The following is a 27,092-nucleotide window of genomic DNA, read 5'->3' on the forward strand; positions in this document are numbered from 1 at the left end:
ATGACAGCCTCTAGGAGCTGGGGTTTCGTCCTCATATGCATCCGCTAGCAGGAAGCTTTTGTCAGGCAGTGGGTTTTTGGGTCTTGGTTGGTAGGTTTGGGCAGGGGGTTGGATCTATAGAAATGCAGATGTTCGATTGGATGCTTCTTTGCTTCCTGGTGTCTAGTTGCATTTCTTGTCCTGCCAGTTCTCCTGTGGCGGGAATTTTGGTCTCTGTTCTCCTGGGGCAGGGAGGCTTGCAAAAGGGCCCTTAGGAATTGTATCCCCTGTGTGAGCCCTAACGATGCCCATCCCACACCACAGCCAAAATGAGCTATAATTTTTTATAAGACTCTTCTGAAGATGTAGGAATGTCAGAGACATTAAAGCCGTTAGATCGGATCTGGTTAGAGTTCTAGCTGATCTTGGAGCAGCATTTCAGGCCCGTCACTGTGGGGCTGTGATTCTGACCTGCCTCCAAGCGGAAGAAGTTGGCTTACCCTGACCTCCAGGAGACGTGTTTGCAGGCGGCAGCTTAGCTGAATCGAGAGAAACCAACTGTAGTGACTTAAGCAGAAAAGAAAGCTTTTAGAAAGGATACTGGATAGTTATCAAATCCTTAGGATGGTTGGAGACCCAGACTTGGAAGGTAGCCAGCTAAGAACGATGACCCAAATCATGCCACAGCCTGGTCCTGGAAGAAGCCACTGCTGTGTCTGCCTGGTACCGACAGTAGCTGGCCCTGCTGACCCCACTGATTCTGACTCTGGATGCAGTTGCTAGAACCTTCCTTGTGACTGCCCCTAGAAAAGGGATATAGTACCACTACTTGGCCATCAGCCCCAGAATGGATTCCACATGGTCCCTGCTTCTTTGTAGATCACCAATGGCATGTCCACTTCTGCTTACCACCTCTCACCACCCCTATGGGAGCACCCAGCTGGTGCTGTGCAGTCCCCCTTGACTAGGGGAATGGTTCTCCCTCCACCTCTCCACCCCACTCAGTGTCCAAGTCCCTTACTCTCTGTTCAAGAGACTTAGGGGGATCTAGGACTCCAAGAGGTGGGCTACGCACAGGTGGTGAAGCTCTCAGTGATTCACTAAAGGAGGGCTCTGCATCTAATCCCTTCCTCTTCACCCTCTGGTCCTCCAGGCTGGAGGTTCTGCTGATGCCACTTGGAAGACCCAAGAAGATGCAGTTCCTTCCACACCTCCTTCCTCCACGGTCTTCTCTAGTCTCTGGTCGAGGAGACAGTGGTTCTGCAGGCAAGCCTCTGAGAATCGCCACCCTTCACTTGGAAATAGCCCTTGGGATACGAGAGAGAGAAATGAGCAGGAGGAAAACACACAGAAAATCATAAGATGAAAACTCCCAGACCAAACCAGTCACATCTGCCTCACTAGTATCTGATTTATTGATTTTTTTTTTGAGAGATAGAGAAACATTGATGTGAAAGAGAAACATCAATCAATTGCCTCCCACACGCACCCCAACCAGGGAACAAACCTGCAACCTGGGTATGTGCCCTGACCGGGAATCAAACCCGCCACCTTTTGATGCATGGGATGTCTCTCCAACAAACTGAGCCACACCGACCAGGGCACTAGTGTCTGGTTTAAAGTCTGACTTAGTGCTCCACGGTTGGGGGAACTTAGGTGGCATGCTTGTGTCCTTGCAGTGGAGAGGCTGAGAAAGTGAGTAGCGGGCATCCTTCAGCTTCTTTACTGGGAAGAGTTCTCTGTCTTTTGCCAAAGCAAAGAAGGGGATTCGGATCATGGGCAGACATAAAGGAATGACCTGTGTCCTCTAAAGTGACAGTGCCCTGTCATCTCATTTACTCAGTTCCCTTACAACATGACAATGGGGTGGTGTCATTCCTTAAACAACATCCTTGATGATCACAGAGGACCCCAGGCTGAGTGTCACCAGCACTGGTCCACTTCCATTTGCTAATCTGTCTTCCATCATGAGGGGACCATCAGGAGGCTTAGATGCCCTTCTCTATTCTCTTTGCTTCTGGTCCACTGTGGAGAACTGTTCCAACCAAACCATGCACATCCCTGCTAAATACTTTGCAGGAACAAAGTCACCTAAAACTATATTTTAAAGAGAATACTTTTCTAAGAAAATATTATCTATAGAGATGCAGTCCTACCTACGGGTGGAGCACTATTTACTACTTTACCTTATGGAGCATGTGACACCCATGCCTGGTCTTATTTGCATGGCTGAGCAGCCCGGTCACTTCACAAAAGATGAAAGTATACTTCAGTCATTACATTAAGCTCTGTGAAAGGGTTTGTATATAAGTTAATTCTTTTAAATGAAAAAAATGTACCAATTAACTAACCACAAGGACATTCATCATGTGTGTGCAGTAATCTAAATAAGCTTCTGTCTGATTATTCTAATCAAATCTACATTCTAATCAAATTCATTCTAATCAAATTAAACAACAATGCTACTCTTTAATAATCATACATGAACAATAGATGAATAAATATAGATGAGTTACGTATTCATTCATTCATCTGCAATTCATGCACACTTGGAACCTGAAACTTCCTTGAGACATTGGTATGAAACTGGAGTAAGGTACAAAAAAGACAAGTCTCTCAGGATGTTAACATAGCCACCCTGGCTGATTCTACCAAGAGCTGTCAATGAAAACTGTCAGAGGCAGAAAACAGCAATGTTCATGCAGGCTGAGTCCACGGGCACCTCCTTGCAAGTTTATTTCTCTCCAGCACTAGTCTTCTGTCTTGAATCATTGGCATCAACTCCCTTCACTACAGTGGGGGAACCTTCAGCTATGGGCAGTCTATAGGGGGAGAGTGATGCCCAGCAGTGTCCTTGGGTCCCCTGTTACACACTTGCACTCAGTGGGTTCTTCTCCCTTTTTACTTCTCTCATGATCTGACAATATATTTGCTTGTGTGATTATTTAATGTTCAGTTTGTCCCCACTAGCTCAGTGAGGCTGGGGGCCATGCTTATTTTGTTCACCAGAGAATTTAGTTCAGTAACTGACAGGCAGTAAGGTGCACAATAAATATTGATTCAATGGAAGAATAGAAAAGTTACAGAATTCAGTTTCATCCGCAGCTTTGAAAATGTCCTGCTAAAGAAATTTTCTCAGTTCTGGGTGATGGTTCTGTCAAGTCCCCTCAGTGCAAGACTTCCCAGTTTGGGATTTATTTCCGAGTGACTTTCTATAAATCTGTGTTTTGTTCTTATTTTAATGTCTCTGTTCCCAGTCTAACTAGAAAGTTTATACACATTCCTTTCTCTCTTTTTTCTGTTGCCTTTCTATTTCCCAAACAATTAGGTACAAGCCCAGCTAGGAAGTCTTCTTATACCTCCAAGAAAAGTCTAGACCCCTCAAACCACTGCTCCATCTCTGCTTCCTGGGCTTTTCTTCAAATACACTCATTCTTCTCAAAGATGGACTTGATTTCTCTTGCTTCTCGTTGCCTTTTTCTCTTCTGGTTCACAGTTGTTTGCCCATAGGATTTCTTAATGCCATTACTCTTTATAGTTGTATGTAGAGAGGCATCCCTATGCACTTTTATTAAAAAGTATTTGTCTCAAAAGAAAGATGGAAGGAGGAAAAAAGGGTGTAATTCCTGGGTATGGGATTGCTTACCACTTTCTCAAACAAGACCCAGGAATTTCTACAGATGTTGACTCCGTTTTTAAGGTATTGACCTAAATCTGGCTGACCTTGGGGTTGGTTTTTTTGTTTTGTTTTGTTTTTTTCAAATTTTCTAACAGGCAAAATAAATAAGGCTAAAGAAAATGCATGTTTGTTTGTCCCTTGGCCTACAGACAGTCATTCCAGGCAGTCACCAGAGGCTCACAAATGCCTTTGCCCTGAGCTTACTGATGCCTGAGAATGGAAAAGAGAGGTATATGGTGGCCTTCTCCTCCCCCACACGTCCTGGGTACTCTTGGATTTGATGAGCCACAGTGGAGCAAGTGGACACTTTACTTTACCTAGTGTGTTAGGCAGATGCATTTTGACTACAGGTCCCCAACACCCTGACCCAGGCCTCCCCCATCCTCTCTCTAAGGTTCTTGTTCTTCCTAGACAACTCCGGCCAATGGCTGTCCCAATTCCTTATCTCCTTTTTGGGGAGCACTCTCAGCAGGAGTCCCACTGCGATCTCACTGTTTCTTCTCTGCTTTTGTTACATGAGGTCCTTCCTGGTAAGGAGCCACAACCTAAAAAGGAAACTCAACTTCCATTGAGGAGAACTTGCCCCACAGCAGATGGCCTGACTTCTTCTTTTCAGAGTAAAATAATCATTGAACTTTTTGCTATTAAAAAAAAAAAAAAAAAAAAAAAAAAAAAACATGGTCCCGGAAAGATGGGTAAAGGAAAGTTGAGATGATTGGGTCTTTGAAGGACCCTAGTAAGGAACATCCCCTTTTTCCCCACCCAAAAGGTGAACCAATTGAGAAATAAGACAAGAGAGATAACAGATTGAAGTCTAATATTACTATATTCCTCTGACTTCTATCTCTGGACAAATGGGTTTCCTAATACAACCCCAGAACTAGACAGGAGAGTACAAGGAGCACTTCTTGAGGGGGTGGGCAGTGACATTTATCCCATTTGGGGGAATATTGTGCCCTGACTGTTGTGGACTGCTTGGCCAACAAACTATGACCTTGAACCTTTGTTAGCCAGTGGAGGGAGAAGAGTGAGTGTGCCTGTCAGCTGTCTGTAGCATTGTGACTGTGGTAATCTTACTGTGTACTTGCCTGTGCAATGGTGGGGAGGGCATTTTAGGATGGAGACATGGTCAAGTGCTGCTGACATCTGGGTAAAATAAATTTGGGGTTTGGATGCCTGAGCAACAGGAAAAGGCATCTATCAGGTTGCCAGAAGTTGTTCTGTTTCTCCGGCCCATCAGGGGGTGACCCCATCCTCCTCTCCTTTTTATGGGTCTGCCTTTCTCATCTCTACTAGAGAGAAGGACCATTCTTCAGCCAAGGTGACACCTGGGTGTTTTCTACATTAATGTGTTTGCTTGATTGACATAGTTTCTGACAAAGATCCAAGGATTGTCCATTGCACTTAGCATATTTGTGTGTTTCACATACCAGAGTTGTAAGAAGATTCCTTTCTCCTCTCCTAGGTGATGTTTTTAATCAGCGGTATGCCATTAGGCACTAACCTTTGCGTTAATAGCTGGACCAGAGCTGGGCACCATGGACAGCACCAACGCGTGTTTTTCAGCCCAGACTCAGCTGTTCCCACCCTGCCCCTGCCCACCAGACTTTGTGTGCATGACGAAGGAACTTTTTCTTTCTTTTCTTTTTTTCTTTTAAACTGGTGTGTCCTTTGCAACTATGTGCTGAATTAATTGGTTGAATTTAGAATGCAAAATCTCATGTGTCGATAGAGTATTATTTTCAAAGGTTAAAAGCCACGACTTTCAGAACAGAAAACATTCAAAGACTTAATTGAGATGGTCCTAGAGTGGAACAGCTGAGAATTTTTATTGTTTGTGGATTTAAATATTTCTCCATCCCAGAGACACCTACACTGGCATTTCAGTGATATAAACAATTTAATAGTATACGTGAAAAGCTTTTTCAAAAACTGCGTGAAGATACCTGCAAAATACTAAGTTGGTCAATAATCTGTTAGATGCCACAGCATGGCTCAGAGTCAGATGCTAGCTATAACTTAATTTTTTTGTATAGATATGATCCATTTGTGTATTCAGCTTTTGAGTAGGACATTTTACATAGTCTCCATGGGGATTTTACTGCATGATTCTCACTAATGTGTGGTTGCAATATCTCTGCCATGGAGATTATAGACAAACAGTATTTAAAAACTCCTCTCCTCCCCCTGGCTGGTGTTGCTCAGTGTATAAAGCATTCGCCCATGCACTGAAGGGTCACAGGTTTGATTCCCAGTCAAGGGCACACACCTATGTTTCAGGTTTGATCCTTAATCAGGGCACATGCAGGAGGCAACCAATTGATGTTTCTCTCTCACATCGATGTCTCTCTCTCTCTCTCTCTCCCTCTCTCTCTCTCTCCCTCTCTCTTTGTCTCTTCCTCCTTCCCTCCCTTCCTCTCCCTAAAAATCAATGGAAAAAATATTCTCAAGTAAGGATTATATTTAAAAAGTCTCCTCATAGTTTATATGATGCTACACAGATATTTGTTGTGATGTTGAAAGTATTAGAACTGACCTATTAAAAAGAAATCTTTGTGGAAAACATCATGAGAAAATCAATTTTTTGTGAGGCAGCCTACTATCTTTCCATTTTGAGAAGTTATTCTCTGTTCATTTGTATTGCCATGGTGATATATCAGCATTTCAACCAAGCAAAACCCAACTATCACCGAGAACCCGTCATGTCTAGCTCCTGTCCTAAGGTCTCTGTCCCGCTCTCCTTATTGGAGCATAAAAACCCCAATGTCCTGGCTAAAAATCCCAACAAGTACACAATCTTTCAGCCAGCCACAACAATTTGGGTTGCTATTCTTAGAATTCTAAGAAATCATGTTAGAGTGGAAAAAAACAAACAAACAAAAATGAATGGCCATTAGAGAGGGGGTGGAAATCAAGTAGAGAAATAGCCCACAGGTGAAGAGCAATAGACTCGCTCTCCAAATGCGGTTGTGGGAGTGAGCAACACAGTCAGGGAGCTATGCTTCGGGAGAACCGGACGTGGGGCTTGGCCTTCCGAGGTCTGAAACGCGGCAGCACCCCCGCAATTGTCAGCGCCTACGTGCCTTCCTCCAAGCCCTCTCAGAGCCAGCCCCCTCCTCCTGCTTGTGGAGCTCATTCTTCGCTCTCTGAAATAATTGCACATATAATTTTGACAATTAAATGAACTCCATAGGAGGTAGCTTTTGAGTTCTTCAAAAACTCCTGCAGTTAGCGTCAATCGGACACAGGAACTAGTTTTGCATGATACTATTTGCACTAGGAGAAGGAAAGAAAACATTATCTGTTCTAATCAACAAAAGTGAGGAAACATGATTTGGACAGACAGGCTGAACGATCCTATCACTTCTGCCCAAATAGATCAAACCATCGTTTCTGGAATGATCATTTTGTCAGCCTAAGAAACATCAGCTCGGTCAGATCTGGGCTCTCCTACAGCGTTTTGCTAGCAGCTCTGCTCCCTGGTAAATAAGCAATGAGATTTTGCCTAGCAACCCCACTGTGGAAACACAGCTTGATTCCCCAGGTGGTGGGGAGGGGATGGGAGGCAGGCCAAGGAAAGCCAGGCCGGCCTCTCAGGGTCCCTCTGCAGCTGGCTCCTGACATCGCAAACATTATCTGCAATTCTTGGCAGTTTCAGAAGGATGATCAAGAACTAGGGGGAAATTAATTGAAAGGCAAATAAAAAAAGCTTTCCAGGTTGTGAGCTAAAACGGTCTGACAGCTCATTCCACAGTCAGCAGAGAAGAACCAATGAAGACTTTTATCGAAAATGAGGTAATTATACAAGAAAATGTATCCAGGAAGGGACAACCAACAGTGACCTCCTGAAGGAAAACAAAGATGACCTTAAGCCAGCCATGAAGGAACAGTGCTCAGTAGCAAAGGGGAGCATCCAATCGGGGACTGTCCACAGCGAAGGACAGTTAACAACCATTGGGCACTAGCAGGCCTGTGCTAAGGTTTGACACACTTATGTAATCTTCCAGTCTTCGGAGGTGGATTCTCTTATCTCCGTTTTCCAGATGAAGAAATGGGTGCACAGAGAAGTTGAGACACTTGCCCGAGGTCACTCAGCTGTGTAGCAGTGGGGATGGGAAGTGTCTCGGGCAGCCAGTCTGCCCCTATACTCCAGGTTGAAACATCGTTTTACAGTAGTATTGAACAGGTGCAGAGTTAACCAGACCAAGCACCCCAGAGGTCACTGGATGAAGTATAAGACGGTTTGTGGTTCTATCTTGAAAGCTACAGTTACAGCCCTGGTTGGTTTGGCTCAACAATTAGAGCGTCGGCCTGTGGACTGGAGAGGCCAGGGTTTGGTTCCCGCTAAGGGCACGTACCTCGGTTGCAGTTTGTTCCCGGCCCCAGTTGGGGTGGTGTGAGTGGCAACCAGTGGATGTGTCTTTCTCACATTGATGTTTCTCTTTCTCTCTCTCTCTCTCTCTCTTTCTTTCTTTCTTTCTTTCTTTCTTTCTTTCTTTCTTTCTTTCCTCACCTAAGGATATTTTTGCATTTATCTTTAGATAGAGTGAGGGGGGGGAGAGAGAGAGAGAGAGAGAGAGAGAGAGAGAGAAAGAAAGAAAGAAAGAAAGAAAGAAAGAAAGAAAGAAAGAAAGAAAGAAAGAAAGAAAGAAGGAAAGAAAGAAGGAAAGAAAGAAAGAAAGCTACAGTTACAAATGTTCACATAAGGCAACTTAAAAAAAAATTCCTTTGATAGTGAAGTATGGGTATTCACATTTTCATACACACACGCACACACATATACAAGACTCTGGATTTCTTAAGTCCCTAAAATACCACAGTGATCCAAGCCTCCAAGCTTTCCCTGAGCAGTACACCTTAAGATGTCTGGAGAAGGCAGCCGGGGACACACTGGGTGGTGTGAGCAATGCTGGCTCGTTTACCTGCTGGAGAAACTCTTCCACAGATAATGCAGTTGGGACCCCACCAGCATCTAGGCTTTGATGCACACCTGCCTCTCTGCCACCAAACAAATAAATCCTGCCCCATGCCCCCTTCCCCTGCCCCATGCCCCCTTCCCCTGCCCTGTGCCCCCTTCCCCTGCCCCATGCCCCCTTCCCCTGCCCCATGCCCCTTCCCCTGCCCCATGCCCCTTCCCCTGCCCCATGCCCCCTTCCCCTGCCCCATGCCACCTTCCCCTGCCCCAAGCCCCCTTCCCCTGCCCCAAGCCCCCTTCCCCTGCCCCAGGCCCCCTTCCCCTGCCCCATGCCCCCTTCCCCTGCCCCAGGCCCCCTTCCCCTGCCCCATGCCCCTTCCCCTGCCCCATGCTCCCTTCCCCTGCCCCATGCCCCTTCCCCTGCCCCAGGCCCCCTTCCCCTGCCCCATGCCCCTTCCCCTGCCCTAAGCCCCCTTCCCCTGCCCCAGGCCCCCTTCCCCTGCCCCAGGGCCCCTTCCCCTGCCCCAGGCCCCCTTCCCCTGCCCCATGCCCCTTCCCCTGCCCCATGCCCCTTCCCCTGCCCCATGCCCCCTTCCCCTGCCCCATGCCACCTTCCCCTGCCCTGTGCCCCCTTCCCCTGCCCTGTGCCCCCTTCCCCTGCCCCAGGCCCCCTTCCCCTGCCCCGTACCCCCTTCCCCTGCCCCATGCCCCCTTCCCCTACCCCAGGACCCCTTCCCCTACCCCAGGACCCCTTCCCCTACCCCAGGCCCTCTTCCCCTACCCCAGGCCCTCTTCCCCTGCCCACCTCCTGGAGCCCGGAGTGGCTCCAGCTTCCTCCGGACCCCATCCTTCCTTCGCCAGCCTCAGCCTCATTTGGTTTGCAGTGGCGTTCACATCCTAATTTACGACTGAACAAGTGTCTCACAAACATTCAATTCACTTTAATTTCATTATGCGTTTGAAGAGGACGATTTATACGTGGGGTGGGGAATGATGTTCCCGTTGCCAGCAATTAGATTGACTGGGTTATCTGGTAAGATCTGCTTTTGGGCTCTGGATTTTTGCTCAAGCCTGCAAACAAGACTAGGCTATAATAACCCAGTTCCTGGATTCTCAAAGGGGCTCAACTGCCCCCACAAAGTCCTCCTGTAATATCCAATATGGAAACTCATGAAACGAGATAAACATTTCCTGGGATTCTCAAGTGATTTATCTTGACCTGATAACTTTTGTGGGAAAAATGGTATTTCATATGTAGTTTCAAAAATATCAATAAGCCCTGGCCAGTTTGGCTCAGCAGTTAGAGCATCGGCCCACAGACCAATGAGTCTTGGGTTCAATTATGGTCAAGGGCACATACCTTGGTTGCGGTTTGTCCCTGGCCCTGGTCGGGTCATGCAGGAGGCAACCAATCGATGTGGCTCTATTACATCAATGTTTCTCTCTGTCTCTCTCCCTCCCTCCCACTCTATCTGATAATAAGTGGAAAAATATCCTCAGGTGAGGAAATATATATATATTATATATATATAAATATATATTAAAAATTATATATAAATATATTTATTTATTTATTTATTATATTTATATATATAAAATATCTTTTTTTTTAGATGGCTGTTCAGGGGGATGGGGGCGGGGCCCATATAAGAGCATGAATCAAATTATGTTTTTCCTGTTTCCACCTTATATAATAAGTGTCCTCTTGGGAGTTAGCACATGGCTTCTTTTTATAAAGAAGAACTGTTGTTTTTTAGCTTTTGCTATACGCGCTTAGGGAATATATTGATCCAGGAACTAGAGCATAAATAGCTCTGATTTAGATTTGTGCAAATAAATATTCTCCGCTGTAACTATTCTTATTCATTTCATTGACCTCTCCATTTTGCCATATCGACTATTCCTGGGACTCAGGACCCCAGTCAGGTGGGACTGGGTGGCTTGGGGGCTTGATCGCTGGGGAGAGAAGCTTTTCCCCCTTTCAGCTCTGACCCCTTGGAGCTTTCCAGCGAAGAGGCAGCGCCGGCATTTCTCCCAAAAATCAGGGAGGAAGAGGAGGATGGGAGGAAGGAAAACGGAACCAGAGTCAACCTTGCTGTCTCTGAGACCTAGTCATTTCCTTGGCTAGCATTTCCATGGTTGAGCCATGGGATTGATCTTAGAAGACTTTCTGTTGACCCTTTCTGTCCTGGGAAACCTGGCCCAGGCGTCACTGCTGGGACTGGGCTGCGGAATTCCTGAGCGGATCTTCTAGTGACAATGTTTCGTTCTCCGTCTTCCTTCCCAGGGTGGGAACAGGGTGGCCTCTTCCTCATGGAAGTTAGTCTGGTTGCTTTTGTCAGGGGGCAACTCTGTTTGAGCTGGTGAATTGCTGAAGAACTTGAAAAGCTGCTTCTGGACTCTTCATCACTCCCTGGACTGAGAGTTAATCACAGCAACGTTGTATTCTCGGCTCTGCCCTTGATTAGCAGCGTCACTTTATACAAGTCCCTTAACCCCTTTTGGCCTCCGATTTTGCGTCTGTAAATGAGGTTTATGAATGCAAAGGTCTCTTGTTTCTGAGGTCATTCGCTTTCTAATTCACTAGAAGGCAGTGGCTAGAAAACAGGTCACATGGTAAGGATTTCCTGTATCGAGTACCTTAAATGAGGTGATCTTTAGCAGAACATCGATCTAGGTAGTATGAAAGGCCCAAGCATTCTGGTGTTAAAGTTACACTTGTGGGATGTGAGGGTGATCTGGCTGCGACATCTGTCGCCCCACTGATCACCAGGGTTGATTCGGCTGATCTGGCCGGCTAGGCAGGTGTCCCCTCCTCCCTCCCGAAGCCACTCTTGGTCGAAGAGGACAACCTTCCCCCCAGAGGAGAGGACCGGTCTTCGGTCAAGGGTATATGAGTAGCTGTGCTCCCCTGCGAGAACCTCCAAACAAGCTCTCAAAGACACACTTGTGATGGCATATTGTTTTGGTGAGGTTATGGTACTAGGGTCTCCTGAAGACACTCTCCAAGGCCAGTTCTGGGAGCTTTGAGACCTTACAGATTCTTCAGTCTGGAGGCAACGCCAGGTTGTCTGGGATGCACTCAAGGGGCACGCTGCTGCCGCCTCCGCCCACCGCTGGCCCCCACGGGACGATTCCTTTACCCCAATGTCAGTGTCATTCCCATTCCAGATGCATTCTGACCTCTTCACTAGTGACTCCTTCAGGAGCGCGTGTGAGCTGAAGTGCCTGCCCCCCAGTAGACAGTGACCCTGTCACCCTGACTTCAACGCCTGCCCTGGCCCTTGCAGGAAACCCAGCAGCAAACCCGATGCCCGCAGGGCTGGTCAGACCCCTGGGTTTGGAAGGACAGCGGCTGGAAATGCCCAGCCCCCGCAGGGGGGAGGGTGCGGAAGGACACAGACCCTTGCCCGGAGTCTGTCTGGGGATGTGTTTGGGGACGATGGCTGTGCTGCTTCTCTCCAGCCGAACATTCCGGCCTGTTTCAGGTCAGCTGCTGTTTTGGACCAGCGTATTTCCTTTCCTGCAAGGGAACCCGGGTAGAAACCCGTCCAGCACCGTGGAAAGAGCTCGGAAGCCAGGCCGGCCGCGAGAAATGGCCGCAAGCCCTTCCTGGGACGCGTTCTGCCCGCACCAGTGAGGGAGGCGGGCTGGGCACCGGGGCTGCGCTCGGGAGCCCTGCAGAGGACGGGCCGGGCGTGGGCTCAGCGGGACTCCCGGGCCGGGTCCGTGAGCAGGCTCCGTGTGGCCCCGGAACCACCGGAACACCTGAAAATATCTGCACGTGCATGTTTCTAGGAGAAGGTCCATGGCTTTTGTCAGATTCTCACAAAGATGCCTGTGGCCAAAGGGAGTTTAAAAGCTACCGGCAATGTTGTCCATTAGACCGCACGTGTGAGTGAGATCATGTGGTTCGTGTCTTCCTCTGACTGGCTGAGCTCACTTTGCACAGTGCTGTCCAGGTCCCTCCATGCAAACAACATGGAAACAGACTGACAGCTGTCAGAGGGGAGGGGGTTGCGGGGCTGGGTGAAGGAAGGTCTAGGGATTAAGCAAAGAAAAAACCTCATAGACACAGACAACAATTTGGTGATTACCAGAGGGAAAAGGGGGTACAGGGGGAGGCAGAAGAGGGTAAGGGGAGATAAATGGTGATGGAAGGGGACTGGACTTTGGGGAGGTGAACACACAATACAATATACAGATGATGTGTTATGGAATCGTGCACCTGAAACCTACATTATTTTATTAATCAATATCACCCCAATAAATTCAACTTTTAAAAAGCCACTGACATAATACATGTCCTTCTCTATCTCTGTCTCCTGGCTCCAGGGCAGTGAGACTGACTTGTCTCTCTCCTTTGCTGTTCTAGAAGAAGCAAGTGAGTCAGACCAAGATCCGGGTCATCTCGACCATCCTGTTCATCCTGGCCGGCTGCATTGTGTTTGTGACAATCCCCGCCGTCGTCTTCAAATACATCGAGGGCTGGACGGCCTTGGAATCCATTTACTTCGTGGTGGTCACTCTCACCACGGTGGGCTTTGGCGATTTTGTGGCAGGTGAGCGCCCCGGGCATCCCAGTCACCAGGGCCCCCGTGGGTGGTGGAAATAATTCTGTTGGCAGTGCTTTTCAAAACCAGCAGAAAATGAGTTGCGAGGGAAGCAAATAAAGAGGGCCCAGAGCCCCCTGCTGCTGTGCATGAGCTCATTTCAAGCCCGTGGTCCTTTCTGATCCAAACAGCATCAGGCTTCTGCCGCAAGAGGAAAGCCAGCCTCCTTCTCCCCAGGATACCTGTCGCCCCAATCGTCATATGAATTATGCATCGGTGAAATGAATTTCTCACTGAATTTTGGACTTCTGAATTGTATTAAGGCTCCTTGAATCAATCGATAAAGGCTGTATTAGGGAGTAGCAAATGTGCAACTCTGAAGAGGTCAGCACAGATTAGCCTGCTGCCCCCTGGGTTGAGGGCCATTGTCCCTGCAAAAGTTGTCCTGGGCACGACCGCAAGGCCGAGGACTTCGTGACAGCTGGGAGCTGAGAAGCGCCCCGAGGGAATATCGTACAGTGCATTCTGCGTGAATGTATATAGAAGCAAAAGCTTTCGTTGTGAAAATAAACGCCAGCGGGCTGAGGTTAGGGAAGCAAAAGAACACCGCCATCGGTTTCATCTAAGGACAGGGACCTGAAAATGAAGTGAGATCTGGCTTCCGACATGCACCACTCTCCCGGAGTGTGGTGGGAAGGCAGGGACAGGAGGAGGTCACCCTCTTCCTTTCTACTGGGATAGTTCCAGGGGGATTGATCAATCCTTTTCACTCCAAGAAGTGAGTGCTTTCATTAAACACCTCCACCGAAGGTTCAAAACGTCCAGGTGGTGGGTGTGGCCTTGACCAGTTCCCGGTTAAGCAGCAGCCTGGACACTTGCAGGTTGCACTCCCAGGACAACTGTCCTTCATTTGGCGTTTGATCCTGGCTGTGCCCTGGCCTCTCCATGGAGTGCGGTGCACAGGAGGACAGGGACCTGGTCTGGGAATCTGGGGGACGGAAGCTTCCAGAGGGGGTTAGGAGCATCCTCACCAGCTCTGTGATGCAGTAACCAGCACCGTGGCTTTGGAGCTATTGCAACCGGACAGGAGAAGATCGATGTCCATGTAGTAGAAACAGCAGTTTTAATTTTTATTCCTTTCTCTTGACTAAGGACTAAGAATTGCAAAGTTGAAGTGATTAAACATTGTTTGTAAAAGCCTGAGACCCCGTCAGTCTTCCCTCATGTACAGTGTCAACCATTGTGCAGCTCCTCACCTTGGGGGACATGTCACCTGGTGCCATCTGACTAGGGGCCTGAAGCTCTAGAGAGAAAGGACAGAGAAACTGAGAAAAGTAAGAGGAACGATTGTCCAGTTAACTCCTTAGCATCACCCGGAGCTGGTCTGCGGGAAGACTCAGCTGAGGTTCCTGTGAGGGCAGCTGGAGTTTAGAACCATTTCACAAACATCTTTATGTCCCTCCCACCCCCAAGCCTAGTTTGCACTGGGCTGGGCTGTCTGGAGACCACCTGTGAGAGGACACCTGTGAAGACCCCTGCTCTAATATTGCTCAAGTCCTCTGTCCATCTGGGGCGCAAATAGCAGAGCCCTGAGATTAAAAAATAATAATAATAGCTATGATTTTTGTTTAGGTGTATTAGGCACCATGGACTGTGAGCAACTTAGCACTTACCAGCACTTGACCTTATCTTTACTTAACCTGGTAAGGCGTGACCTCCACGGCCACAGGCTCGGCACTGTTTTGGGCCCTTACTCCCACTGATTACGGTGCTGGGTCTCCTGTCTCGAGGTCTTCACACACAGGGATCTCTAACACTCCCAGGGCTACCATCAGACCCGGCCCTTCTCCGGTTTCCAGGCTCACATAGACTGCCCTGAAGAATGTATGCTTTAACAGACTGCAAGGTTAGCACCACCTTTTTGGCAATACTCTAAGAGTGATAAGGAAGGGTGCCTGATTGTTAAAAAGGCATATTACTAAGAGTGGATGGTTGCTCTGATTTACCACGGTATCAACTCTACTATGACTGGAACACCCGTCACCACACAGGATTGAGGGCTGGTTCCTGTGGCAGCTGACTCACTGGAGGACGGCGAGCATCACTGTAGCATTTAGCAGCTCTGACTGGGGCACAGGGAAAGCTCCAAAATCTGGGCCAGCCGCGGATCCAGGAGCAGGCGGAAGGATGTGTAACACGCTGTTCGCCAGCGCACCCTAGTGGCAATTTTTGTTGGGTGATGGTGATGGGCTAAGGTAAATATTTGCTCAGATAATAGCCCCAAGGAGAATGCTGCTGAGTTCTCTGGCTAAACACAAAAACAAATAAGACTCAAAAACCACTTAATGTTGCAGGAACTCCCATAGCACCCTAGAGAAAGCTGGGGGTGGGGGGTTGTCTAAAGGGAAAGAACAAAGGCAGCTAAACCACACAGAGGCGGGCTTGCCACGGAGCCCTTTAGCAATATTCCGACTTCTAATTTTAAGAAATTGCAATAGGTGTTGAGACCTCTTGGGCTGCACTGAAAAGGGTGGAGGAGGTGTGGGGGACTGGGAGAAAGGGGTAAAGGGGTTAAGAAGAACAAATTGGTAGTTACAGAATAGTCACCAGATGCAAACTACAGCCTAGGGAATACAGTCAATAATACTGCAATAACTATGTATGGGGACCAGCTGGGTACTGGGAATATCGAGGGGAACATTTTGTAAACTATATGATTGTCTAAGCACTAAGCCGTACACCTGAAACCAATACAAAAAAATGTTGGAAGTAAACCATAATTGAAAACATTTTTTTTTAAAGTGGGCTCTGTTGCATTGTGAAGAGCCGCGGGCCACAGTGCCCGCCCCCTGCCTTTGGGAAGTGTGACTGGTGCCGGACGGACGAGGTTATGACCGTGACCCAGTGGGAAAGACTAGCCATCGCTCATAATGTAATGGCACAATTACCTGCTGGTTGTCTTAGAAATGGCCACCTGCCTGGTTCATTGGGCAACACATCTTACAGGGTGAGAACAAGGGCTGACTTCAGTTCTTTCATGGAACGTCCCCGCTTCTTTAGGGAGACGGGGCTGGGCTTACAACTTTTTTTTTTTTTTTTTTTCCTTTTTTGATTTTTAGAGAGAGAAAGTGAAAGGGGGAGAGAGATAGAAACATCCATGAGAGAGAACATCGATTGGCCGCCTCCCACATGCCCCCCACTGGGGGTCAGGCCCACAACCTGGGCATGTGTCCTGACCAGGAATCGAACCGGCGACCTCTTGATGCATGGGTCGACGCTCAACCACTGAGCCACACTGGCGGACTTTACAACCTATTTTGCATGGTTACCTCTGGCAGTGCCTGAAGGAGGGCTAGAATAAATAGGCTTAGTATTTAGAATAAGTGACCAGTTCCTTCTAACGCAACAGCCATTCAATGTACTCAGGCAACTGGCCAATTTGGTTTGATGGATTTTTTTCTGGAATCCCGGTTTATAACAAAGGGATTGGACTAGTTGGCCTTGAAGGTCTCTTGCAGTTCTAGTGTGGCCCTGGTGGTTCTAATTTCCCAGTCTAACGACCCTTCGGATCAGCATCATGGCAGCACCGGCTCTCAGTCAGCATTGAATCGCTGTGGCTGGGGTCAAAGTCTCACGATTGCCATGAAGTCTAATTTTACACTTGGCCCTTGGTAAATGCATGTGCACTTAAGAAGGAAACAGTTCCGTGAATTCCAGACCATTTGGGATAATATAATGGTGTTTTGTTTTGTTTTGTTTTTTTGATTCGTTGTCCTCTAGTTCACATCATTGGTTGTCAAGCTCAGGTAGAGAACAGGTGGATCAAGTTGGCCACTGACATATTTTTGTTATGGGTGCTGTGGTGAGTGGTCAAGATTCAAAGGAAGTTCAGCCACATGTCAGGCTCCTTTGGGGATGGGACACATCTTTCCCTTGTCTTCCGACCTCCATCACATCTTGTATACAGCAGGCCTAACAGCTGAGCACTAGAAGGTGATGGGATAACGTGTCCGCTGCGCGGACCAGAACATGTTTGCAAAGACCACATGCTAGATCCTGCTTACAGTAATATTTGGTTGTTTTCAGGGGGAAATGCTGGCATCAATTACCGGGAGTGGTATAAGCCCCTAGTGTGGTTTTGGATCCTTGTTGGCCTTGCCTACTTTGCAGCCGTCCTCAGTATGATCGGAGATTGGCTACGGGTTCTGTCCAAAAAGACAAAAGAAGAGGTAGGACCCCTTCCAGATTCTACGAATGTTCCTGAGATCAGATGAGCATTTCCTGTCTCTGTTCAATGGGCGAGAGTGTTTCTTACTAACTGAAGGGCTCCCCAGGCTTCCCTGTTTGGAATCATTACCTAAAAGCCAAGTGAAATGGAATCGCAATTATTTTTTGGATCCTTTTTGACAGGTGAGAAAATCTGGTGACTCACCCACCAGCCCACAGATCCTGGAAAGAATAGTAAACAACTTGGTTTTTAAAATGGAATGAAAGGGGAAAGAAGAACATAGAAATAGTCAGCAGAGGTAGACTGTGCCTCTGAGGGAGATAAGCACTTGTCCCTTATCAGCAAATGTGTGGGGGAGGCTCAGAAATCATATAAAAGTGTGAGAAAGCCCACCTGTCCTTCAGGGCACAGGGTCTGTCTGGAAATGCACTTGAACACCATGAATCTGTCTTGATTCTGTGTGAGACGGAAATTACTGAACAGGGGCCAGCCATGGGGAGTGAGCCCAGGGGCTCCTGGTTGTCCAATCTGTAGAGATAAGTATATCCCAGGAGTATGCAGCCTTTGCTCCCGCATATAAACGTGCATAAAAGCCTACACAAAGACAAGAAAAGGAAGGCCTAGGAGGAAAGGTAGATGCTTTATGAGTTTAAAAAAATAAAGTCCATGCAGTTCTTCTAGGAAGACAAGAAAAGAAATGAGAAAGGAGGAGGCAAGGGAAGGAGATTTTTAAAAGAACAAGAATAAAAAGAGGGGCAGCCGCTGTAAGAGCGACTGTTCACTTCCCAGAACACGGCCGTTCTGTACAGAAGGGTCCAGGAGAAGGATGCTGCATGGAACAATTTGCCATCTCATTTCTGGGCACCACGTAATTTTCCTGGTGTACTAAAACACTGAAAATGCAGTCTCCCTCCAGTCTGATTCCCCAGGTAGCTAACTGACCTGCCGAAAATTGGCTATGACAAAAGAAAAAGTACCAACATAAATACTGACTTTCCTCAATGCAAAAATCTGAGTTCCTCGTCTGTACAGAAAAACATGGGCCTTGTACTGTCTGCCCTACTGAATAAGAGCCCAGAGACTTGATAATGACCCCCATGCAGAACCTCCCTGGGAGCCTGCCCCCTTCCTGCTCCCTGACCAGGGAAATTTGATTACTAGGTGCCCTGGGGGGGTCTTCTTAAACCAGCATAAGCCTGATATTACATGGCCACAGCATGTGCCCAAATACAGGGTGACCAGAAGTCCCAGTTTGCCCAGGATTTGGGGGGTGGAGTGGGGGGGAGGAGTGGCTAGGACACAGGATTTTCCCTTTACAAATCAGGACAGTCCAAGGCTACCTGGGACAGGGTGGTCACCGGCCCCAGACAGAGACATTGGAGGGAGAGGGAAGGGCAAAGGACCTTCCGGACATCTGCTCTGTGCTCAGGACTGAGCTAGGAGCACATCTTTCAACGGCATAACACTGAAAGTCCTGTCAGCTAGACATGATTACCCGAGCCACGTTGGAGGAATGAGGTCACACTGTTAAAAAGGGGGTGGATCCCCCAGGGGAACCCTGCAGGCCTGTCCAACTCAAAACACTGCTCTCTCGCCCAGAAGGCCATCTCCTCTCCTGCAGTTCCCACCCCCAAATCTCAGGCTCCCCTTGTTCTCCAGGACTTGCGCTCCCTGAGCCAATGGGATGGGGACGTAGGAGCAGGAGAGGCTAGGGCAGAGGAGCATTTCAGCCCTCCCCCTGCCCGTATGCCCCCGCGTGCCAGGGCCTCCCCTGAGCCAGCCCTTCCCACGGGGACGCCCACGGGCTGTGGGTGCTGGGGGGCCCGGGCAGAGAGGAATTGCTCAGCGTGTTGTTGCTCTTCTGTGTCCCGGCCAGGTGGGTGAGATCAAGGCCCACGCGGCCGAGTGGAAGGCCAACGTGACGGCCGAGTTCCGGGAGACGCGGCGGCGGCTCAGCGTGGAGATCCACGACAAGCTGCAGCGCGCGGCCACCATCCGCAGCATGGAGCGCCGGCGCCTGGGCCTGGACCAGCGGGCCCACTCGCTCGACATGCTGTCCCCCGAGAAGCGCTCCGTCTTCGCGGCGCTGGACTCGGGCCGCTTCAAGGCCTCGTCCCAGGAGAGCATTAACAACCGGCCCAACAACCTGCGCCTCAAAGGGACGGAGCAGCTGAGCAAACACGGGCAGGGGGCCTCGGAGGACAACATCATCAACAAGTTCGGGTCCACCTCCAAGCTCACCAAGAGGAAAAACAAGGACATCAAGAAGACCTTGCCCGAGGACGTCCAGAAAATCTACAAGACCTTCCGGAATTACTCCCTGGATGAAGAGAAGAAGGAGGAGGAGACGGAAAAGATGTGTAACTCAGACCACTCCAGCACTGCCATGTTGACTGACTGTGCGCAGCAGCCTGCCGGGGTGGAGAACGGAATGGTCCCCACAGACACCAAAGACAGGGAACACGAGGACAACACATTACTTGAAGACACAAACTAAATGTCCCGGACGTTGGACTTGATGAAGCGTTGCGGTTTTTTATATTCACCCTGAGACATGTGCCTTAAACAGACTTCTCCTTAGTCCGAGATTCCATAGCATTGAAGAGCAGATTTCACTGTGCCATAAAGGACCGAGAAGCTTGCTCTGCCGGGAGGAGTCAAACAGCAAGCACTTGGCTTCCACAGCGACCGCACGCCCAGGGAAGGTTTGCACGCGTTGGAGGTCATGGCCGCAAATGTCAAGGGCGTGTCGGGGGCGACGATGTACCCCTGGTGCAGCGACGCCCTGGATGGCACGTAGAAAAGGGCAGCTATTTCTTAGACCAGCCTTCTGAAAGGAACAGTTGTGTCTCTTACACAGAGTCTCATTTCCTGAACCTACTGTTGGTGATATATTGGGGATGAACTGGTACCTGTAACTAGGGTTCAAGTTGACATTTTGGCATGTTGCTCTGAGCTTGAATTCTGATCCAAACCATTCAGTGCGTACCTAGTTCTTCTCGGCTCCAAATGAATGTTCGTGGAACCTGAGGGCTCCTGGAATTTGTTCGATGCAGATCAGAGCACACGTAATAAAAGGTGCCGTTGCTTTTCTCATTACAGAAGAAATAAAATAATCATAAACATCACACTGTGGATATCACCTCAACCAAGGACAGAAGCCTACTGAATTTGGTCTTTCTCACAGGGGTAGGTAGTCCAAACAAACTTGCAAGCTCTGGTGAAAATTCAACCTCAGCCGCTGCATGGTTACAGGCAAAAATCATGCACTTTCCTCAGTGGGTGCCATGGTGATGACAAACTGGTTTTGAAATGTTCATGTTCCCTTTTCTAATGGAACTTTGGTTATAACTTGTTTTGATAAGAGGGGGTAGAGAACCAAACCATTGCCTTGCATGATGCCAGCGGCTTGCCGTTCTGTCTAGCTGATCCTAAATTTTTATAAAAATAGACACCCTGCACGTCTGAGACATACCAAGGAGGACCACGGCATCATTCCATCTCAGGGCTTTTTGTCCCTTTGGGTGTCTTAGGGTAGACATAGTTACAAAAGCCAATCTTGCTATCTCCAAACAAAAGGAAAATTAATCCCTCAACCAACCCTTGTAGAAGAAGATCGAATCGTTTTAATTGCTTGCAGTTTAAGTGCCATTAATGCCATTTAAAAAATAATACTTAAAAGAAGTATTTCACATATTTCGCTTTTCTGTTTGGGCATTTCGTTATTTTAAAAGCATTCCTTTTCCTCGCTTGTTTCTTTAGCTCATACCTGCTATTGCAATACCAATTGGAACACAAATGTGGTCGTTTCAAGGCAAACAATAACCAACACGTGATACATAATTGCTCTATGAGGTTAGAATATCAGTGAAGGAACGTGGGGGGATGGCTAGTCATAAGTTTTGAGAGGAGGCTTTTAAAGGGAGTTTTATTTTAGAGAGGGAAAAATATGTCCTAAGCCAAACATCCCCTGTGAGCATCAGCCTCTTTCATAATTGGCTCATCCTTGTGCTGGTTCAAACTTGGCTATTTGGGCCACACACTTAAGCATTTGGGCTTGGCAGCCACAGGAAGTTGGTGGTTATGGGCCTCCACTGCTCAGTGCCACCTTTTGGGGATTTCACATGACTAATGTACAAGTGGATTTATCAGAAATCGCAGGACTAGCAGAGACTTCCAGGGAAAATTATACCCACCACATCCTTGACCACTGGTACCATGGGAGACCTCTTCCTGACCACTTCCCAAAAATGCACAGCTCTTCCTTGCCTGGAGCACAGGCAGGACCCCCTCCCCACCCGCAGACTTTTAGGCTCTTAGTTAAAACTCTGGCATTGCTTTGGGAAAGGAACCAAATAAGAATCAACTTGGATGAGGCCCTTCCTGTCCAAGGTAGGTTGGGTTGATGCCTCCCTGGGGCTGGAGCGGTGGCTCCCTGGTGACATCCTGTGTCCACACAGTAATAACAGAAGCTTGAGAAATGATGTCTGTGCAGGTGTGGGTAGTGGTTCTTACTAAGGGATCGTTGCAGCCTGGAGAAATGTGTTTTAAGACATTGGTAGATAACTGGAACTTTCTCTCGTATTCTGTGAAGTTAAAAGCCTCCTGATTCAACGGTCCGTGGATGTTATTCATTTGGGTTTCCACCCTCTATTACTTGATACCTTCTTCATAGTGGTGTGTTAAAATTCTAGACCCAACAGCCAGATCTGGCAAAGAGCCTTCCCTGCCATTTATCCAGTGGCTTCGGTGGGCCAGGCATTAAATTAGGCACTTTATGGGCTCACTGAAACCTCACAGCAACAGTCTGTAGAAAGTGTCTGCAAACCTCTTATACAGATAAGGACACAGAGGCTCAGGGAGGCTAAGTAACTCACCCAATGGCACCCAGCAACAAAGTGGTAGAGCTGCTATTCTGTCTGACCAAAGTCTGCTTTTGACTTTGCTACAGCGTCCACGTCATGCACCCTTGTGTGTGTGTGTGTGTGTGTGTGTGTGTGCACGCGCGTGCGCCTCTCTAGTTTCATGGACACAGCACACAGAGACGGGGAGAAGATCTCTTCTCCCAACAGAGTACAAGGTCTTGGTGTAAACATGGCCTAAAGTGTTGGCCTTGCAGACACTGTACATTGTTTTGGTTTTGGTTTTGGTTTCAGGAATACTGTCTGTGGCACCTTTTCTGTCTTGTTAAAAATGCCCTTTGAAAGCACTTCTTTGCACTTTACTCGCTTGCCTTGCAGGAACTCCACATACAGCAGGAATAAACAGGTCACAGCACTGACTGCACTCTACCAAATGGAACAGGTGGTGTGTGCGTAGACACTTCCCCTGAGGAGTTAAATCACGGTAGCATAAAGGGATTAAATAGCCCTGGACCGAGAGTGGCAACATCTTTAATATATGTAAACCTATCCCCTGGACAGATGAGGCCAAGGCCCCGGTGAACAAAATCAAAGAAGAACCCTCCCTCTAGGGGGATCGATCTGGTCATAGGTGGGCAAAGTGTTTGACAAACTATAATGTAATCTCCAGAGGAGAAGCTGAGAGGGAATAAGAGGTTGGACTCCTCTTCGTGTCTACGTGTCTACGAGGGAAGATTTGGGAGGTAGCCAGTTATTTTGAAGTTGCTTGAATGTTACTTTTCAAAGACGTGGCCAAATAGCATGTAGAAAATATATGGATGAGGCAAAGCTGCTACAAAGTCTGAATGCCCACCAGCAGAGCCCTGCCCTTCCAGCCTGCACTCTGTGCCCCACCACACACCTGGTGCAGACAGGTCGACTCTGCACCCAGCGAGGGAGCATGTCCGTTGTCTTTAGTGGTCAGTGTTTTTTGCTTCACCTGGTAATTAGGTCCTAAATTTTTCTTTCAAAGCAGATCTGGGAGTTTCTTGGTGAGAGCCAAGGGATACTTTGAGGAGACTAAAGCTCAATACCCGGTCCTAACCCAGTTGGGACTCTAGAAATGTATCACTTTGGGGGTCAGGCCTCAATATTTGTGTAGGTGGGGGGTATCCCTGGCCTACAACTAAGGTGACTGGGCCAACTTGGCCGTGCTCGGCCAGTCCTAGCCTGTGATTGTGTGCGCCCCTGTCCCCTTGCCTACATCTCTGTGACCTCGTCAGCACATTGGAGGAGTTGAATAAAGATGACTGCCAAGACCCCTTTGAGTCTGCAGTTCTCTGACCAACTTCCCTGGTCTGTGACTTAAACTCATTCAGCATGTTTTTTAGGTGGATTTGTGAACACTGACGAATGGGCCCCACTCCTGTTAGGCTGAGGTGACAGCTTAGTCTCCTGCTCTTGGGGATTTGTGTTCTGGGTGATCGATGCGACCAGATGTGTTCCAGAGCCTGGTGTCCAAATTCGGACTGTGCCCTGTGCGGGCTCAGTGTGTCCCTCACAGCACTGTCACTGAGAGGGCTCATGCTATGCGGACATTTTTTGCATGGTGTTAAGACTATTTGAAGAATTTTAAGCCGTTGCTATTTGCAGTCCATTGTAGTCAAGGTTCCCTTTGAGAACTTCATGACCTCACTCACTCTAAGACATCTCTCACCCAGACACACACACGCACACACACGTGCACACACACACACAGGAAATGGCTGCTTTGGGTTCTGTGGGGACCGGTCCACATCAAAAGTCCTGGCTGTGTGAGACATGAACAGACCACCCCCTTGCCTCCCTCTGAGATGATGTCTTTTCCTGGCTGAGTCCATGCCATTCCTCCGTTTGTGTGCTTGGTTTGGGGATGAGTGAGAATGTGGCCAGAACGTGGGTAGGGCAGGTTTTTACCCACTGGACGGGGTGAGAACGTGGACCGTCTAGTGTGCACCGCGGTTTCCGAACCAGAGGGAAGGCATCGGAAAAACGAGCCTGCAGAGACTGTAAAGAAAGAGAGAAGAAACAGCCAGTCCCGCACTTCGGCCTCTGCTTTCCACATCCCGCTCACGTTCCCCGTGGGGGGTTCTCCTTTCCCCCTGTTACGATGCGATCACGTGGCAGGCGGTGGGCGTGTGAGCAGAGGGAGCTTTGGGAGGCATCATGTAAGAGGTAGTCATGGCCTTAACAGAATAACAATGGTAACTCAGACACGAAGGTGACTTTCATTTGGCATCGTGGGCGCTGCACGCAAAGCCCTGCACCCTGACCTTGCGCCATACACCGGCGCCTTGTACCTCACACCCACCCACATCCGCCCTCCGCTCAACCCTCAGTCCCCCCAGGGCAGGCCCTCGGTCACGTGACATCGGCGCGCGGTGGCATCAAGGAGAAACGAGAGGTGTCTCTGATTTTACTGAACGGGACTATCTCATTTTCACAGGTGCCTAAGAGATGTGGAATCTACTTTCTGTTGTCGGTTCTTCAGAGAAAAATCTCAAATAGTTCCCTGTGCATTAAAAAAAAAATCCTTGAGAGGAGTCCCTCTGGGTGGATACAGCAGACCTGTGCCGGGAAGGTAATTGACAAACCTCTCCTTGGCCTCCAGGGTGCCCAGCGGCAGGGGCAAGGCGCTCAGGCCTAGAAGAGATATGCAACCCGGCCCCACAAGCCGGCCTCAGGCCTCCTTCCCCGTCCCAGAGTCACAGGCAGGGGACCCAGTGACAATGGCCACCACGATAAACTCTTGTGTGGAGGTGTTTTACCTGTGTTTCTCTCTGTAGGATTTCATGGTGCTTTAAAAACTAATAATAATAAAGGCATTTTACAGGAAATGTAATGTGGGGTGGGGGGAGGAGGGAATTTCCTAATGTTCTTAGCAAAAGTACAAAAGCAAATTTGCTTGTAACATTTCAATAAGCTGTGCTGCTACTGTCTTTATTTGATGATGTAATTTTTTTTCCGATGATGGAGAAAATGGCAACAAAGACCTTCTGGAAGATCCAATCCAATGTCTCTCCTGTTTTCCTTTCTTTTGTGGGGCCAAGTGTGGTTGATGGTGGCTGGGTGGGCATCTACACTCAGGCTCACAGGTCTTCCGGGGACAGGCTTCTTGCCTGGCTGGGCACTCACATGTGTGCCTCTGGGCAGAGCCTATGGAAATCCACGGTCTTGCAGGCGGAGGAGCCCAACTCAACCCAATTAGAGCATCTGAAAACAACCCAGTATTGCCCTGGCCAGTTTGGCTCAACGGTTGGAACATCGGCCTGTGGACCAGAGAGTCCCGGGTTCGGTTCCCGTTAGGGGCATGTACAAAAAAAAAACAAAAAAACAGTATTATTGTTATTTACACCTCCACAGTTTTATTTGATCCTGCTTGTATGTTCCTGGAGGTGGAACAGCATGATGTCACATCATCTAGGTGAAAAACTAAATTTGGACACTGTGACAAGTCTGCCAACATAAAATGAACAGCTCCTCAGGTGCCCACCCAGCTGACTTGTGCTTGGTTTTGCCCTTACCCTGTGCCCACCAGCCATGGGCTCGGAATAATGAGTCAGAGCGAGCAAATGCCCACCATTTTTGAGCACCTATTATGTATCAGGTACTGTGCCAGGCAGTCGACAAACATGCCCGTTAGTCTTCCGAATGAAGTTGGTTTCTTCATTTTGTGGACGGAGACTTTGAGGCTTAGAGGGAATAAGAAACTTCCAACCCAAGAGAACCAGCTCCAAGCCTGAGTTTCTGTCACTGGGTCACGCAGCTGCACGGGACACGTGCTTCGCACACTCTTCCAGTCAAGGTGGCGTGGTTCTTTCCGACTGGTTCTGCCTCCCTTCCTGTCTGTGAGAGAGGTGTGCCATGACGTCTGTCCTGGCTGTGGGACTGGGCAAGGTCAGTGAGCTAACACGGTAGTCAAAGCCAAGAGCCTCACCCAGGCTACCCAACGTGACTGGTGGTCATGGGCTGGGCAGGGGCAGATCGGGCTCATATCTTTTATGGTTTTTATGGGCCTGGCACATGGCAGGAATTCAAAGTGATCTTTCTAGGATACAAATAGGTCATGGATCTTCTTGGCCTTCAAGATAAAACTTAGCAGTGCTCGTCTATCAGGTCTGTGTGCATTTCTGCCTCGCTGTTCGCCAGCCTCTGCTGCCACCGCTTATGAACGGCCAGCAAGCTGTCCACATGGCCCATGCTGCCATCTTCCATCCCCCGGTCTGAGCACATGCTGCCCCTCCTGAAGGTCCTCTTCGCAGATGTGCCACCTTCCCCCGTTCCACTGCCACTTGACTCCTTCAAGTCCTTCGATACTGACTCCCCGTCTCCTCGGAGAGTCAGCTGCCTTCCTCACGCTGGAGCGCCCCTCAACTGTCACTCTCGTTACGCTGGATTTTAGCTGCTGGTGTCCTTGTCTGTCTGACGCAGATTATAAACTCCTCAGGGCAGGAATTACGCCTTCCTTTTCCATTCCCAGCACTGAGCACAGCCACTGATACACTATAGACACCAAGTTTGCCTACAAAGTAATCCGTTTGGTTTGTGTTGGGGGTATACAAAGAACCACACAATTTTAATCACAGTGATAGTCACTGAAATCATTAGGCTCTAACGATGACTGCTCTGAAGAATAGCTGTCATTCAGATGCATAGATAATAGAATATTTATTTCAAAACCAATAGTAATAATTTACTAGATAGTTTGAATGTCTATGAACCTAATGAACTATGAGATTATGCTTTGTGGGGACGTCAAATATATGGCAAATGGGCCACCGCCCCTTATTCCCAGGCCCAAAGCAGATATCTTCATCAGTCACAGAATTTCTTCCCCATTGATCCAGGTGCCTTCTCA

At 48.5% G+C, this 27,092-nt stretch overlaps 1 protein-coding gene across 2 annotated transcripts in view; it reads left to right on the plus strand.

Annotated features, from left to right (window-relative positions):
* Positions 1-20,462, plus strand: part of KCNK10 (potassium two pore domain channel subfamily K member 10) — a 126,991-nt gene extending 106,529 nt beyond the window's left edge. The window contains exons 5-7 of one of the 2 annotated variants that reach the window (XM_036270159.1): positions 12,949-13,135; positions 17,213-17,355; positions 19,231-20,462. In XM_036270159.1, the coding sequence (XP_036126052.1) occupies positions 12,949-13,135; positions 17,213-17,355; positions 19,231-19,851 (951 nt within the window). In that variant the 3' untranslated portion in view covers positions 19,852-20,462. The remainder of the gene's footprint in view (positions 1-12,948; positions 13,136-17,212; positions 17,356-19,230) is intronic. The other variant, XM_036270153.1, reaches the window with a different exon arrangement.
* The last annotated feature ends 6,630 nt before the right edge of the window (positions 20,463-27,092 follow it).

This window comes from Molossus molossus, unplaced genomic scaffold, assembly GCF_014108415.1.
Source record: "Molossus molossus isolate mMolMol1 unplaced genomic scaffold, mMolMol1.p scaffold_m16_p_1, whole genome shotgun sequence".
In the NCBI taxonomy this organism is placed as follows: Eukaryota; Metazoa; Chordata; class Mammalia; order Chiroptera; family Molossidae; genus Molossus; species Molossus molossus.